This window comes from Parus major, chromosome 3 (assembly GCF_001522545.3).
Source record: "Parus major isolate Abel chromosome 3, Parus_major1.1, whole genome shotgun sequence".
Lineage (NCBI taxonomy): Eukaryota > Metazoa > Chordata > Aves > Passeriformes > Paridae > Parus > Parus major.
The window spans coordinates 39,035,802-39,053,744 of NC_031770.1; the positions used below are offsets into that span (position 1 = coordinate 39,035,802).

The 17,943-nt window shown below is 43.2% G+C and overlaps 1 protein-coding gene across 4 annotated transcripts; it reads right to left on the reverse strand.

Annotated features, from left to right (window-relative positions):
- Positions 1–1,200: 1,200 nt before the first annotated feature.
- Positions 1,201–7,372, reverse strand: TBXT (T-box transcription factor T). 4 transcript variants are annotated; one of them, XM_015623518.1, is made up of 8 exons: positions 7,098–7,372; positions 6,690–6,954; positions 6,011–6,145; positions 5,194–5,255; positions 5,039–5,100; positions 3,922–4,095; positions 2,964–3,093; positions 1,201–1,718 (listed from the first exon to the last, which is right to left on the reverse strand). In XM_015623518.1, exons 1-8 carry the CDS (start codon positions 7,301–7,303, stop codon positions 1,451–1,453), a joined length of 1,302 nt encoding a protein of 433 aa, XP_015479004.1. In that variant the 5' UTR covers positions 7,304–7,372; the 3' UTR covers positions 1,201–1,450. The 4 variants fall into 4 exon arrangements, with proteins under 4 accessions (XP_015479004.1, XP_015479003.1, XP_015479002.1 ...); XM_015623517.1 differs by having other exon boundaries at positions 2,964–3,096; XM_015623516.1 differs by having other exon boundaries at positions 3,922–4,098.
- Positions 7,373–17,943: the final 10,571 nt, after the last annotated feature.

The following is a 17,943-nucleotide window of genomic DNA, read 5'->3' on the forward strand; positions in this document are numbered from 1 at the left end:
CCAAAAATGGTGGCAAATATTTGCTTTTCCATCTTAAAGCTGCCACTGCAGCACACAGCAATGAGTTATTTAAGGAATTCCCTGATACAGAATTTTGCTTTGCTATATTAGGCACTTCATTATACAAGTTATTTGTTATGGCTTATGCAAAAGAACTCACTTTCCTCAGGATGTGTATTTGGCAGATTCAGTGGGAGAAAGAGACGTATCTAAGGGCACACTTGCAGCCAATATTTTCGGTTAGCCTGCATTAGGAATTTGGATCACATTACTTCATACGATTAATGAAGGAAATATTTTATCAAGACCTGTTCCTTCCAGCAAGTCAAGCAGTCAGCATGTTTTAAATCTTAGTATATCTGCACTGCAAAATCCTTGGCAACTACAGATTTCCCTCATTCAGTAAGTTAACTACTTACATCCATGCTGTTCCATGTGCCATGAGGTGACATATCCCACATATGATTGTCTTAAAAGAGTACACTGTAGCTTGAAGGATTATTTACATACCTTAACATGTAGAAAAAGTTGTAACTTACCAAATAATAAATACAGATCAGAGTACAAGACTGAAATAAAATAAATTAGAATGATTCCCCGAGGTGTTGAATTCCTTAAGGCCTGAGCCAAAGATTAAAAAAAAAATTTTAGAAAACACCCAAGTGATGTATTTTCAATGGTTCAAAAAAGTTTGGGACAGGGCTTCTAATTACACACTGGCTGTTTGAGAATGAGATGTTTAGCTAAGTTGGTGGGTACTTGAAAACCCATATGACCAACCAGCAAAACTTACTTCTAAAAGGAGTCTTTTGGGTAAAACTTTTTAGATCAAACATTAATACTGTTTTTATTGGAAAGAACATAATTCTCGAAGATTGTCTCGACATTAATTCAGCAGCAAGGAAATAAGCATACAGTTAAGAACACAACGTATTTGTGAAGCAAATACGTGTTAGTGCACATGATTTTCCAAAAACTTCACTCCTCAGCTACATTTGTGCATATTTCAGAATGCTTCTAACTAGATGATTAATAAAAATCTTCTCATGACTATAGCTAAGTTTGCCATTGAAGAAAATTAACTGAAAAACAGTTAGGAGTAACTTACTCAAGAACAATGCCAAATTTTAGGTCCAAATATATCTGAGATATTTGGAACCCAAGTATAAGTCTTAAAACTTAGGCCTATCAAACTTTAAAAAAGAAAAAAATATTAAAAGCAGTGAATCTGCTCTCAGAATTGCACACTCACCAGGTTTGTAAACTCTACATGAAGTCAGTGATGCACTGTTCACTATAAGAGGTATAATGTGGATGCTCTATGCAGAGCAGTGCAGATGCTTTTTGGTTGCCGTTTCCTTCGCATCTCCTCTTTCTCCTCCTTGAGGATCAAGCATCTAAAGTAATTCAGTAGCTAAAAGTGTCTCAGAGGAAGAGGGTGTCTCTGGGTTTACATGGAAGGGGAGGTGACAGGTGTCCACGTGGATGCCAGCCTGGCATGTGCAGAGGTGTCATACTGGCTATCGGGCAGGTCTGCGGGCGCCGCGCCGTCGTACAGGGGAGAGGCGGAGGAGGCCGCTGGCACCGGGTGGGGCAGAGCGGAGTAGTGTCCTGGAGAGCCACGCAGGAACTGGGAGCTCAGCCCGTTGGACATCCCGCTCGGCTGGGACACCGGCGTGATGGTGCTGTTACTCACAGACCACAGGTTGGGGTACTGACTGCAAGAGGGAAAGCCATAGATAAAACCAGTTCTAAGCGACCCTAGCGCCTGCTGGCAGTTCCTTGGCTCACAACACAGCCCCCGAGCCAGGTCTGTTTGCTGCAGACAGTGAAACTCTCTAGGCAGTTCCCAGCCACTGCCAGGCAGGAAGGACCCCCTAGGCAGAATGGCACACCCACAAATAAACTGAACTTGGTTATTTTCCAACAGATAAGGGGTTAGACAAAAGGGGTGGCAGAAAGGCCTTCCTTGAGGTCCCACAGTTCCAAGTCTTACTGGTTTTACCCACTTAACAACTCAGTGCAGAAACTGAAACTCCGGGAACTTTCCGACTTCCTAAATAGGCATCCTGGGGATCAGGCAGAGAAAGAAGGATCTTTTTACTCAATCTGTGTTCAGGACTAAAAAATATGTTCAGTAATACAGTTAACTCATTCTGGGTAGCAGTATGTAGCCTGATTAACAGCTAAGAGTCCATGTGCATGGTTCAAATGCAAAAATGCTTTCCTCAAGCAGAATGGTAGGTCTGAACTGGTAAGAAAGATGCCCAAATCTTATCCCTCAGTTAACAGCAAATATTTTACCATCTCTTCTTCACCTCTTTGAATTTTCAAGTTTAGCTCTAAGGGACTAACTTCAAGTTGAATTTTTGCAAAAGGATTCAAAAGTTTAATTAAGATAATAAGTACAAAGAGGAGAAAAGATTCCTTTTCTATGATCAAAAAATATCAAAGACTCTCACCACATGAACTGTTATACACTATGCTGGTTAGCGTGGCAATGCTTAAGTAAAGAATTACTGCCCCAACCATGTGCTCCTTCTCCACACTACAGCTCACTGCTCCAACATTTGGAGCAGAACAACAGCTTATGGAGATGACTGGGAAAGCTGTGACCAGCCAAAATGGAAGGGGTAAAGAAAATAAACTTTTTAAACACCCTTATGCATAATACAGATGATACTTAATAAAGCATCCTCAAATTCCATCTATGTTTAAGCAATTTGCAATCCTTAATTTATCATTGCTGTCAGAAGTATCTACATTTCCAAAACAAAAACATAAAAATCAATCTTTTATTTGTGGATAGTCCTGCTCAGTACCCACAGAGTGCTAATGGTTCATACCAATGGCCAGAAAAAGACTTCAAATATGCTGGTGACTCTTTACCTTCTTTTTCAGCCTTTTCTTCCTAGAAAATACCAATAAGGGGATTTGAGGGATGCTGAGGGATGGACTCCTACCTGGAGCTGGTAGCTGTGCCAGTGCTGTGCCCCATGGGCAGCATGGCTGTGTGTGTGGTAACTCCCAGAGAAGACCAGTTGTCATGGGACTGCAGCATGGATAGGCAGGCAGAGGAGTTGTCAGCATAGGCTGCTGAGAAAACATGTAATCACATCCAAACACTAGAATCAGGCCAAATAGCAATCTTGTATTTAAATGCAATGCAGAGTTTTAAACCACCCTTCCCCACCACTGCCTTGGAAAAAAAAAATAATAACAAAATTACACACACAGAAAAAAAAGCCAGTAACCAGTTGTGTCAAGCTCACACCTTTATTGGCATTGTCCTGATGTGTTGTTTTGCTCCACTCATAACTGCAAAATCTTATTTCTGTGAAGGGCCTATGGCCAAAAGGCAGTCTGCAAGCCAGCTGCTAACTCAGCACACACTATTTTACTTAGTCAGTGGGAAAAGGAGGGCTCTTTGTTTACACTGTCACCTGGAGACCTTCCATCACCTACACTGGCAGCAACAGTCTGGCAAAGCTGGATAACGAGCCTATCACTGGAGCACACATCCCAGTATTGAGCTGATCATGCCACCTTGAAATCTGCCTTAGGCACCATCAGCAGTGACTGGACTGTGGCTTACACTACTTGGCTTGTGACCCAAACTGGCTGGCTCACACAACAGGGGCACTAGGAAGCTATAAAGGGAATCCCAAACAGCCACCCACAGCAAGAAGGAAGCTGCTGTGGCAGCTAGCTAAGGCAAGGAGGTTTTTTTGCTGAGGACCAGGGAACAAGAAAGAACACTAGAGGGGTTTTGTTCTTGTATTTTTTTTTAAGTCTTGCACAAAATTTCCAAGATGCAAGAAAAGTTCACAGAGGGCTAGTTTTCCACTTCAAAATGAACTACAAAGCTACGTACAAGATTGCTCAGGCTGCATCTAGAAGCCCAAGTATTCACAGACTTACTTGGCGAGTTGTTCCTGTGTGTGTAGGGGCTGGCGTAGGGCGCAGGCCGGTGGTTCCTCAGTGACGAGTACCTCTCACAGCTGTGGGCAGGGGACAGCGACAGGGGGGCTCCAAACTGGGTGTGAGGATTGGCAGGTGGGCACAGAGTCCCACTCCCAGGAATGAGCCAGCTACCTACTGGGGGGAAGCAAAAGGTCTGTAAGAGGGGTGCAGTGTGCAGCCAGGCAGAGAATCACAGCAACGAGACAAGTAACTGAGCAGCGAGGAAATGAATGCACGATCAGGAAAGGAAACTGAGTTTCAACACAGCTGAAAAATCTCGATCTTTACAACTTGGATAAATGCTCTTATGAAGGAAAATTAGAAAGCAGCTAAGTCTTGTGCCAAGCTAACTTGTTTTTTAAATAACCATTTAATCACAACCACAGTAAGGAAATAGGGAAATAGTTAAACCCTCCCATACACAGGCAGCATGTGTGTTGTAATTATTAGCATGGTATTAAGTTTGAAATTGTTCTTTGTGAGGTCTCAATCTATAGCTAAGCTCTGAAGTTTTCAGACTGCTCCTTAATTTTTAAGAACTCCTCTTAAAAATTAAGTATTTTCCCTGAAACAAATTCCTATTGCAAATCAACTCTATCATTCTTTTTTGGTTGCATTTTGTTGTCAATCATCTGTTAAAACAGAAATAATTAAAACACTTAGGCTTTTCAATCATCTGAAAGGACTTTTTTAAGCAAATACCCATAATTTTATTAGACTACTTAAAACATAATTACTGTATCAATAAATTCTATGAAATAAACTTTTGTCTCCATGTCCATGTGAACACTGCTGTCCTTGTATAAAAAGGCAGATGTCCTTTGGGACATAAAGGCAGCTCTGCAGGATTCTATTAAATGGTTTTGAATGCAGTAAATCCTAACCACATAAAGAAATGATAGTGTTTATACATAAACATGCATGAACCACAACCACAGAGACTGGTAACATTCCTTTCTCTATGAGCTAACAAGCCAGCCATCAAGCACTGGTCTCAAAGTTTTGCTTAACTTAACAGAGAGTAGATGGAAGAAATCAAAGTTATGCTCATGATGCACAATCAAAGGAAACATACACTGTGAATACCCAGACTGCTGGTTGTCCCCCACTTCCTCCATCATGTCTTTGTGATCACTTCTGTAAAAGAAACCACGTTGTATTAGTTAAGAATATGCCTTCACAAAACTATCTTAAAAATCCACATTTTAGAATTAAGTCAAGAGCTCTCACCTTTCTTTTGCATCAAGAAATGCCTTTGCAAACGGATTGTATTTAATTTTTAAAGCTGTGATCTAAAAACAACAACAGATATCTTTATTGACATGTATACCATTCATTATCACATTGCTGTTAGGACTGGAATTAGGACTATCCACTGAAGTTGGTAAAATCACAGACTTCTGAAGAAATAAAGGTAGGCCCAGAATAGAAATTGATGAGCATGAATTAATCAGCTCCTTAAGGTCTGAAGTATTATCAATGCACTAGGAGTTAGTCTCTCTGCCAGATTTTAAAAGACTGAATTACCTGAGTTCATTGATCATCTAAGGAAACACCTAAGAAAAGCAATAAACTAAATAGCTTTAAAAATCTTCACATTTCAAGCCAGAGCAGATTGGACATGAAAGAAATCACAGGAATCACAGAAAACTTGACAATTACTTTGTTCAACACAAACATGCTTTTAGGCTAACAAAAACAGGGCCACTCCAAAAATGGTTCATTTAACCATTTCAATGTGTAGCTGAAAATGACAATTGCATTTTCTACCATAGCTGTTTGCCCCCCATCAGAGTCTTCTAAAAATTACTCCCCTAAAATGAATCAGCAGTGCATATTCAGACGAACAACAATCAGAACTTTGTTCTATAGTTCATTCATTCGGCTTTTACACGCATTAATTTCATCTTTTACGTTTAGCTTCAAAAAACAGCATAGGAAGAACTGGAAAACGCAAAAGGAGATCCATTATTTTGCTCTGCAACATGCACGCTTTGCTACTTGAAACCTCCTGGTAGTGGCATCCTCTCATCCCTGCTGTGCATACCTCCTCGTTCTGGTAGGCTGTCACAGCTATAAACTGGGTTTCTGGGAAGGAATGGCTGGTGATCATCCGCTGCGGGCCACCCACTCGCACTATGTGAATCCGTGGCTCATACTTGTGCAGGGAGTTCAACATGATCTGCGAACAAACAGAGCAGGTAAAGCAGTGACGGAGTGGTGGCACAAAGATGCTGCCAGGCACAAAGGGCACTCAGGCGCTTCACTTTTAAAGCATCCATTTTTCCATCAGAGGTGGAAAAGGCAGTTAAGTACGAATAAAGCCTAAAACTGAAGCTGTGAGAGAAGGAAAGGCACACTGAGGGGAGACAGCACAACTTTCTGCAGTGATCTTCATCCCTGTTACTTGACAAGGCACTCGCAGAGTCGCAAATGCATCACTGAGAACTCAGCCAGAAAGATCCATCTACCACACCACTGACGCTAGCATATATTCAGACCAACAACAGATTTTCAATAAAAAAAAAAAAGTGATAAAACATCAAGGCACCCATCCTCGGTGGGAAGAGCAACCCTCCTGACTGAATGACTGAATTTGGGCGGGAGGGAAGAGGGAAGCATGACCCATCCCAGCCCGTTTGGTAAGGAAAGTATGGAAATGAGCAGTGAGGAGAGAGCGAGCCCGCCGGGCCCAGCCCCGCCGACCGCCAGGTCCCGGTGTTTACCTGCCCGCCGCCGTTCAGCTTGTTGGTGAGTTTGACTTTGCTGAAGGAGACAGGCGCCTTCATCCAGTGGGCGCCGAAGTTGGGCGAGTCGGGGTGGATGTAGACGCAGCTGGGCGCCTGCGGCTCCGGCTTCCCGCCCGGCACCCACTCCCCGTTCACGTACTTCCAGCGGTGCCCGTCGGCCGCCACGAAGTCCAGCAGGAAGGAGTACATGGCGTTGGGGTCCAGCCCCGACACGCTGACCTTCAGCACCGGGAACATCCTCCTGCGGGGCGACACGGAGGCGCGAGGCACGGCGGCGGGCAGCCGCGACCCCCGGCCCGGGACACCCTCGCCCCCCGCGGGCGGGCGGGCGGGCGGGCGGGACCGGGCTCGGGAGGCAGCGGGGGTGGCGGGGCCCGTCCCTACCTGCCGTTCTTGGTGACGATCATCTCGTTGGTGAGCTCCTTGAAGCGCAGCCACAGCTCGCTGTCCTCCAGCGCCACGCGCAGCTCCCGCTCCGTGGGGTCCCCCTTCTCGCTGCCCGCCTGCAGCTCGCTCTCCACAGCGCTCAGCAGGTGGTCCACGCGGTACTGCGGGGGCTTGCCCGCGCCCTCCGCGCCGGGGGAGCTCATCCTGGCCCCGCGCCCGCCCGCGGGGCAGCTCCCTGGCACGGCAGCGACGCGAACGAGCCGGGCCGGGCCGGGGCCGCCTCCCCGCGCCCTCAGCGGCCGGGCCGCTGTTATAGCCCGCCATAAACGCCCTCCCGGTGACATCAGCGCGCCGGCGGGGGGGCCCCGCTGATTGGCGGGCGGCGCCTTTGATGGGCGCGCGCGGCGCTGCCCATTGGCCGCCCGCGGCCATATCAGAACGGTGCCCGCGGGAGCCTGTGATGTTAATTGCGGCCCGCGGGATTAAACGCGGCTATTTTATGTAAATCTGCCCCCAAATGTTTGCACCTCTATCAAAGCCGCCGGGGCCGGGGCTCCGGCTGCCGCGGAGGAAATGGCCCATCTCGGCAACAGCCTCACAACCGGCCAGCGCGGCACCCTCCCGGCGCAGCGAGACCCCCGGTCCGCTTCTAGGCGGGCAGGCCTGGACGGGAGGCGCTCCCGCCGCGGACTCATATTTAGAGGGAGAAAAACCGGGGAGGGCTCTTCTCCAGGGGGCCGTAAGCTGACGGCAGCACCCCGCTCCTGCCCCCGTGTCAGAAAGTTGTGCTGCACGGAAGGGTGCGGCGGGCAGCCACAAAGCCTTGCGGGGAACATGGGCCAGAGGGCTGGAAGCGCAGCGGGCAGGGGCTGACCACAAACCCGGCACAGCGTGGGCCCTGCCCGCTGCTAGCGAGCCCGTGAGCCCAGCCCTGAGAAAATTGGCGGCCTTTGCCTCATAGCGCCGGCACGGGCAGCGCCTTCGCAGCCGAAATGCTCGACGGCGATGGTTTCCAGCCATCCCGCCTAAAGAATTTTTTAAAAATCTAAAAATCAGCTCGATAGCCACCCGCCAACCCACCTAGATAAAAACATACTTCTGAACAGCAGATCGATAGTTAAAGGCTGTGTTTGGAAGGAAGGAGAAACCCCCGCGAGTTCCTGCGTGCTAGAGGGGAGGAGCTCATGGGTGAAACTTTGCAGCGGGATGAGTTTATTTTAAAGTTATTTGTCAAAAAAACAAGGGACGGGGCGAGGGAAAAGAGGGATGCTCTGAAGCACTCCCGCCGGCCGGTGTTGTAATAGTTTGCATTCTCCGGAGCTGCGACGGTCTGTGGTGTGAGGGAAGTTTATTACCTTTCCGTGAGAATCCCTGGATAGAGGGCGAGGGGGAGAGAGGTGACAATGAGCAGGAAATAGTTCAATGGGGTCTCTTTAAACAATAACAAGTTCTTTAAACGGGAGCAAAGGAGAGGGGAAAAGAAGCGGAGCGGTGTAAAAATCTGAGTTGTTTTGAAAACCGGCATCTCTCCCCTCCTCCAAACACTGCGCATCATCGCTGCCGGGATTTTTCAAATTTTAGGAGAAAGTGCCCGGGGTACAGTGTCAAGCTGCCTGGCAGCAGAAGGAGCTGGAAGTCAGGGCTTCCAGGGGAAGGCACGCTGAAGGTCCCTTTTGCGGGATGCAGACGGTGATTCAGCCCTTTTTGGTTTAGTAGCTGCGTCTTGGGGCTTTACACAGCACCATCGGGCTCATACATCATTCACTTAATCAACTCCGCAGAGCTTTTTTCCCCCTTCAGTCTGACAAGCCCTATTTCTGGAGTCACCTCTCTTTCAACCACTGTGGAGAAACAGGCGAAAAAATGTTATCCTTCAGATTAGTTCTTGCTTTAAAGTTTCTTAAAGCTCTTTCTGTCTGCTTTTTGTCCTCTTCGGAAGGGGAAAGCAGCATCTGCAAATAAATTACGGGCAAAGTTTACTAAGTTGATACGTGGTCACTGCTAGCCATAGTTGGAGATGATCTTTTGGCTACCAGGTGTTTATTCCACCGAAGGCGCCTGACAAAAACCTAACAAAAACCACGAGCGCTCCAGCCCCACATGAGCACGGCACGGTGGGCTGGCAGCCCCGTCTTTGGGTATGTGCTTTCCAGGCGACATTTCAAACCTCTTAAATCTGGAAAAGCCGGGTGCTGGGAGAGGCTAACCCCGAAAGAGGACTCGCACAGACAGCTCCGTGCAGGTGACAGGGAGAGAAGGGACTTGTCACCCCTTGCAGAAGTGGCGTCACTTTTAGGGTACGGTCCATAAGGAAGGGAGGGGCGGAGGGGAAAGGGGACAAAAACAGTGGAGGGGGTGGGGATGGTGACGGTGGGTCCCGTCTTGCCTCGGCTTTTCCTCGCCTCGATGACACCTGACAATGAACGTGTTTGAGAGCCGAAAACAGCGGGAACAGCCGGAATGGAAAGCGACGGGGCGGTTTCGGTGGAATATGAACTGTTCTGAAAATATATAAATCAAATTATTAGAGACGATCTAAATTAGTATTTCTGTCCTCTGAGCTTTTAGAAGACCGTTTAATTCTTCCAGATGGGTGCTTCAAGGAAGGACCAATCCCTCTGTATATCATGGACCCAAGGAATGGGTAGCCCTATGGCAGCAGACACTTACCTATATAGTTAATATTTTTCGCACTGATCGCTCTCTCTAGGCAAACAGAGGAGAGCTGAAGTTCAGCTTGAGTTGATATATCTCACATTTTGCTTAATACTTAGCAAACGAGTGAGCTGCTCATCCCAGACAAATAATGTATGCTCTCAGATTTAGGTGGTCTTTTTAAAAGAGTCTTCCCAGCTTTAAATATTGCAATGATCATTTGAAAAAAAAAAAAAAAAAAAAGAAAAAAAGAAAAAAAGAAAAAAAGAAAAAAAAAAGTTTCCAGGAGTTAATGTGTAGTCTTTGGAATGTTGTAAAAAACATAAAAATAGAAACAACCTAACAACCGCTCCAAAAGAACCAACAAACCCAAACCGTGAAGTTTTTCCTCAGCTTGGATTCCTGTCGTCTTTATTTTATTTCCTTCCCCCTCTTTCTGATCTTAATTGCACTTTGGTTCTCAGGAGAGAGGATTCCCCACTTCCACAGTCTTTTCAGCGGGGGCTGCAGTGCATGACAGTTTACAGCCAAAAAACTTCCTCCAGCCGAACAGCTATAAAGATTCCCGATTTATAGCAATACTTTCCCTCTTGCATGGGAAGATTAGTAGCCTCCAGCTGCTCCTTCACGTTCAGAAGGCCTGTCTGTCATTCCCTACCTTATTTCCCGGGACATGGCAAATCCCCAGACACCTTCCCAGCGGGAACCAGCCCGTCCCTGCGGTCCCAGGGTCCCAGCTGCCCCTCTGCAGCTTTAACCGCCTGAGGATGCCGTGCAAAAATGTCAGAGTGTGTTTAAGTATTGGATGTATTTGTTTAAATTTGTTTAAATCTTTCAGCTTGCATTTCTGGGGGGGACACACGCGATTAATGCCACCTTTGGTGCCGGATCCGTGTCCCTGCTGTCCCACCCAACACTTCCCATGCCCACCCCAGGCAGCAGCACCCACTGAGCCCGGAGATGAAACCCACCCTCCAAAGGTCAAAACTTCCTACTTCTAATTCGCTGAAGGGCAAACATCTGCTTTCCCACCACCTAGGTTTTTCCCCCCTTTTTCCCCTTAAGAAAAATGAACACATTTATCATTATTTATCTGTAATTGAGATGTGCCTTTCTGCTTGTCAGCTGCTTTGTCCTGTACACTGGGGAGGAATGTTCTACTGATGCTAATATTGAGGTATTGATGTGCATGTAAATGTCATTTGCCTAGGAAGGTTCTGGATCTTGTTTAACCTGGCGTGTAATTTTCCCTATATATAAGATTTACACAAAGCCTAAAGATTGTGTTGGAAGAGCTTGTTATAAGAACTCACCACTTTGTAACCCCAGCGTGCTATCATATACTTACATAGGACATGATAGGCTGTGAAAACACATAGCAGTTTTGTCCATATTAATGTGGGTATTGAGACTCTGGGATAAGTAGATTTCAGGATCTCCAGTTTAATAGGACTGATTTTCTCCACAGGTTTTGGTGCAAACACATTTTTGAGAAACATTTTCAAGTAGTCTGAGCAGAGCACAGCATGTTGATTTTGGTTTGTTTTGTTTTCCCCCTTTAGCATTTGGGAGGGCAAGGCAAAGGCAGAGCGCCATCCTGCATTTTTGGAAGGTGGCAAAACTCCCGTTGACTTAGTCAGATCTTTGCTTGAGTACTGCTAAGTGCCCTCTCCAGCTCAAATGCTCAGATCCTGAGGTTTCCCTCATGAAAGTCAATGATCAAACTTCCAGTGACTTCAGCGCCTGCTCCACTAGACAGCACCAACTGGGGAAAACCATCAAAATAAACTGAACCTCTCTTGCAAGTCTCTAAAAGAGTGTCTGGCACAAAGATAGATGAAATCAGCAAATGTGGAAGTAGACTATCTTGACCTAGAATACCTTTTTTCAATATCTTAGCAATATTGTTTAGATGACAAGAGCTTTCTTTTTAAACCAAGTTTTCCTGAGTGAGCTAGTGGGAACAAGGAGATGACATAAACAAGAGCCACTCACCACTTAACAGGCCATTTCATTTAAAGTTGCAAAGAGGGACAGGCACAACAGGGACTACAGGGGATGCAGAGAGAGGTAGTAGAATAACGTACTGTTTGCTGCATTATCCTGGCTAAAAGGTAAATTTAAAAAACTTCAACCAAGCAAAAACTAGAACAACAGAACAAAATAAAACAACAAAAAAAAAAAACCAAACCAAACAAACAAAAAACCCAAAAAACAAACAAAAACAAACAAAAAAAATCCAGAAGAAACCAACAAAAAATAAAACAAAAAAAACCCCAACCCAGAAAAAATGAACCACACAACCCCACACTGAAGACATATTCTGCTTCAAACAGGGACCATAGAAATTGGAGGACAAATAGTACTAGTGTTGTCATAAATGTCCCAGCAGGAGTCCTGTTGGGAGACCCTACCATAAACATCACCTTTTCTTATACTTCAATCCATATATTTCCCAAAGAGCACTAATGTCAACTCAACTTTCCTTGCTAGAGATATGTTGGAGGAGGTTAAAAAGCCAGTGTTCAGGTCTTAAGTACAAAAGTCCTCAGATTTGCTGACATTAATGACCAAAACAGACTTTTACTGGAAATATTAATCTTTTCCCTATGCATATGCCTCTCTTTATGAAAGTATGCAGTGCTAAGAATCAAACTTTCTTTCACACTTCTTTTAATATCAATAAAGGATTTCAGGATTTTGCAAATCTATAATTTTTCCTCTACTTTGACACATTTCATGAAGATTATTGTAAGGCTTAAGCCAAACTGGGTGCTTCATGGCTAGACAATGGTAACACCTCTACCTAAAGAGATATAAATCCTAATCTGTAACTGCAGAATTTTTAAAGCCAAAACAGTCTCTTTTCTGTTGTTTTGTAAGGGTTTTTTCCTCCTCCTTTACTGTTAAGTGTTTTTCTTCCTTCTCCCAAGTCCACAGAAAAGGCAAATACACAGTGTTAATGAGCACTATTTTATATTTTATAAGTAAGGATAACATTTTTAGTATTCATCTGTCAATTTGTGTCTAAATCTGGATTATCTCATGCTTTGGAATTAGTAATTGCCTTCAGTGTGGCCTCAAAGCTTACAGCCCTTCCTAAACTCTTTACTTCCATGATTATTTCCTGATTTCTTGCTCCAGGTAACTCCCTCATCCATATGAAATAAAAGGATTTGGATAGCTTCAGCAGTGAGGGGTTACTGAAAACAAATTCCCTGCCTCTCATCAGCAAGGAAGCTCTCAGATAGAAAAGTGTTTTCTTTATCTCGTTTGAGATAACCTCCACTGACTGACACCAACAATTTTGTATAACTGATGCTGTTTCCATCATGTTGGCACAGCAGATCTCAGAGGAAAGGACAGAAATTTAACTCAGTCTAGGGATTATTTGAACTCACATGTAGCATGCCTTTACATCAACTGAGCCACTTTCTAGGTCCCTCCACTGTACACTTTCTTTCACTGCTCTGAATGCAATTAATTAATTTCTTCCAAGCTGTATGTGATGTACCTCTGTTCTCTATGCCTAACTCTTCATCTTGCCCACACTCACTTCACCAACATCTAAATATTTTCATGTTATTACTTTTAAGAAAGTGAAATATTCACACATTGATCAAGCCACCACCACATTTCCCTGCAAATCTTTTTCTCATTATGTGCACAGCATTTGTGTTGCACACAATGCTGGACAGGTGTGTTCAGAGGGAAAACACGTGAGAGAAGGACCCCACAGAGCAGAAGAACAGAACTGTCATGACAATGACATATCTGGACAAGGAACAAACAAGCAAGGCAACACTCATTGGTAAGTGGTAATTGCAGAGAAATCAGAAACAGCTGACACCACAGCTCCTCAAAGAAGCTCCTGTTGTCTTCTCAGAGAGACAATGGGCGAAAGTAATACCAGCTTCTGCCTGTCACACAGGGCTCAGACCTTGTGAGTACCGTCTGGGGCCTACAGACGTGCTCATGGTTCTCTGCTTTCCATGAGGAATGTAGAATGTTTTGCCAACTTCAGCCTTTTTGCATCAAACGTGCCCATCAAGCTCTGCCAAACACAAACGTTTCTTACGGTTTCCTGGTTTGAGTTCAGCCAAGGTTAACTGGTCTTGGCCACCTCTTTTGGCCTTTTGCCACCTAACAGGTTTAGATATGGGAAAACTGTTGATGTCATGCACAGCATAAGTGTTTTAATGCCAGGAGAGCTGATTCTGGGCTCTACTGACTCAGTGTCTTGCTTCAGGTGAGTCTTTAGGATCTCATTCTAGCAACATTCAGAGTGAAAATATTACAGACATTTTCATTGCTAATATCCCAGCCTTACTTTCCAAAACCATTTGTAATGCAAGTAAGCATCCAATAGGATAATAATGCATAATGAAAAGTAATTACATGTCAAAACAAAAATTCACAACCTTTGATGTCTCATAATGCAAATTCAGCTTGATTTTCTAATAAGGTTGTATTTTTCCTGCTGGATGTTTCTGGAACACTGGTATTTTTATCAAACTCCTCATTTTAGTACATTTAAGTACACTTAGTTCCAGCATGCTGCAGACATTGGTCCATTTTGCCCAGTACATTTGTTAAAAAAACCAAAACAACCAACATAACAAAAACCCAACAACAACAACAACAACAATATACCAGACCTCCAAAGCAGTGCCCAGATTAAAAAGGAACCATGTAAGCCCCACCATTTTATCTAGCAATCCGTGCTGCCAGTACCACATGCAGATACAAGAGAGATGATGAATAAGAAGCAAATGACAATTGTGTGGGGACCACAACATGTAAAATAACAAGTGCCTGTGCCATAGGAGGCAGTGCCAGCAATGCCTAGGGGAACTGCAGAAATGTGAGTTTCTCCATTCAGTCATGGACTTCCCACTGACATCCATGTTAATTTAGTACGTTAATAAACTTGCAGACACATTGCAAACATGCATTTGCCTTCTTCAGCTTTTTTTTTAACAAGCTGAATTAAAACAATTAAAATCAATCTCAATCATGTTATATTCATTGTTTTATACTAGTAAAAAACACTGCTAATTGAAGCCTTCTCCAATTCTATCCTTAGACAGCTTGTTATTTGCATTTAACACTGGCTTTGGAAAAACTATTTTTGAAGAAACCAGAAGGAAGATTTCAATATTGTCCAAGTCAGGTGTGTTTCATTTCAAGAATCTTGCGGCAGATGCCATGTATCCCCAAGAATTAATTTCCCATTTCTGTCTGTCCAGATGTCAAGGAGAGGGTCAATCTAAGAAGTAGAAAAATAACTTCAAGCCACCTTTTTTTTAAGGAAGAAAACATTTCAAGCCTTAACACATCGACAGCTTTGATAAAAAAAAATTTAATTCAAGACTTTATCCTTGGCAGATGTCTTGTCTCACACATTAAGTTGTCTATACTTGTAGTAAATATATTTCCATTCACAAAGCAACTGCTGTGATGCACAGAAAAGTCTTCACCAAATTTCATATCTAGAAATACAAGATTACAGTGTGCAACACCGGCACAATATTAAGTAAATAAGTCAAGTATGCCTTTCTAATAAAGACCCAGAAACTCATTTTATTAATGAACCCTTAATGCTAAAAAAGTCCTTAAGTGTCAGCTAGTTTCTACAGATTTTACCTCAGAAATATTTCTGTTGAAAGCACAGGAAATTTTTCCATGAGTAATCTGCACATTAATAAAACTGAACAAAGGATTAATATGTCCCCAGTTCTTACATTTTTTTGTTCTTAGATCAATGACTGAAAGCTGGAGACTCTTGTATTTACAAGGCTGGGTAATGACTTGTGACCCTATTTTATTATTGCTTATATGTTTAACTTTTTTTGCATTTGCACTCTGAGTAACAGTGAAAAAGAAGCATAACTTGGTAGAGTGTACACGTTACAAGTCTTTCTTTCAGAAAAGAAAGGATTGGAATTAACCTAGTCTCCAAAATTCTTGCTTTGTTCCTGACTTTTCTTTTAAAACCCTTGCTCTGCCACAAGGAGGTTTTGGCAAAGCATTTATTTTGGGAAGGGGGGAGGAGATAGAAAAGCAAGGGGAGGAACCAAAAAATCTCCACCTTTTGGCCATCTCAAGTCTGCCTGGAAGCTCAATATGATGCAATTAATGAACGGCAATCCTCCACCTTCAGTGCTTCCTTCCCTTGCTTGAGACAGATGTGCTGACAGCATGGCACCTTCTTTAAAGGAGCTCAGTTTTATGGAAGCTGATCTCTCAGCAAGGCACAAGTGGCTACAAGCTTTTGGCTACCCCATGTATTTTCAAGCAAAATCACCGTGTTTCACACCAAATATTCAGAAACAATATCAGAGATGAAAACCACTTCTATCCAGGGTCCAGCAAATGCCTCTTTTTTAATTTTTTTTCCACAGTATTTTTGAATGTCCATGCATGTTAACATTTTCTTTGGTTGTCTTGGAAAACACTCTTATAGACAAATGCATCTTGTTTCCAAGCTTTTTTCTCATATGGGGGACACTTTATTCTCTGCTTAACTTTAACCCCATTCCTTCTAAGCATATCCTGATATGCAGCCTCAAATCAGTTCTCTCCCTCCATGCTTTTACATCTTACAAGACATAAAATGCCACCCTCTTCTCACTTCAATCCAAACTCAAAAGAAAAATATAGAACTCAAAATTCAGCCTGAGTGCCTACAACTAAACACCTATGTAAGTTACCTGTTAATCAGGGGTGCTAAATACCTACAATTCCTAGCAGAGTCAAGAACTGTAGAAAACTAGGATAACTCAGCACCCACAACCTCTGTTTCCCACCTGCTCTCAGACACAGAAAGCGTGTTCTCAGCTTTACTAACAAAACTCATTGTCATATGCTCAATGACACTGGATAAAGCAATTTTAAGCAGAAATTAAGTTATTGAATTGGATTCTCTTGTCTAAATTTCAGCACAGAATTTTGATTCATTTTTAGCTTAAATATTCCAGTTAAAAAAAAAAAAAAAAACAACAAAAAAAACCCAAGAAGATAGAAGAAAACAACTAACAACATGGAATCCCAGATTTTCTTCCAAGAGGAAGAAGAGCTCCAGGAAGCTATGAATATCAACCAGCTGTCATGAAGGTCAGAGAAGACAACTGTTCATTCCATGCTCCATTCTTCAGAGAGCCTTGCAAAAACAGTCTGAAGGATGCAAGCAGAATAAAATCTTATCCTTGAGTCTTTCTCCCAAAAATTAGTTTTCCTAACATTGTCAATGTTCTGAGTCAAAGAAATACCAGTGGAAAATAGTAATCCCTAACATATTTTAAGTGTTTGTGGAGATAAGTTTTGTCTTTCTCCATAAAAATTTGGATTAAGCTTCAAGCATGATTCAAAACAAGAGCCACAGTTTTAAAATATTTTTCAAAAAAGACAAAATTTTCTATAAATTATCTCAGAGTTAAAGTAGCAAAATGAAATTCTGCAGAAAACTATTCATATAAAGGATGCTATGAACTATTAGAAATGAAGTTTCAACAGCCTCAGACCAACTCACACATCATTGGAACAGAAATACTGAGCAGTAACTGAACAGTAACATTAAGGGACAGGATGATGTTTTCAATGGATATACTTGAGATGCCTCAATTGAGAAATTTTGACACTAAATCCCAAATACTTCTAATTATTTTCACTTCACTGTTTTGTTACTGGGCTTCTAAGCAGAAATCCTGAGGTGGCTGCAAGAGGTCTATCTTCCCTTCCACTTGTAGCTGAAGAGCTCTGTGCACAGCACCAGAGAAACTCCTGTTACTGGAAGTCTTCAGCTGAAAGATGAGACTCTCTTTCAAGAGAACAAACCCATGGCAACCTCAGGAAGGCGAAAGCAATTGTCCTCTTCATCTGTTTTGAAATTACTTTCTTCATTCCACATAAATTAACAACTCTAGAGGACTTCACAGGAAAAGGAAATTATTCTTACAGGATGCTGGAAACTTTTCATGGAGAGCTGTCTGAAGATTTTGTGTAGAAAGGCTGTCAGCAGAAATATGCTCTTCTGGAAAGGGATGCTGGCTTAGCAATATGCTTTAAAATAAATTAATCACACTTAACATTTCTTCTGCCTTTTCCCATCAGCTAGTTATAAAGAGAAAAGCAAAAGAAACACGTAAACCTATTTGAGAATGTTTTCACCCTAAAGGAACATGGAAAC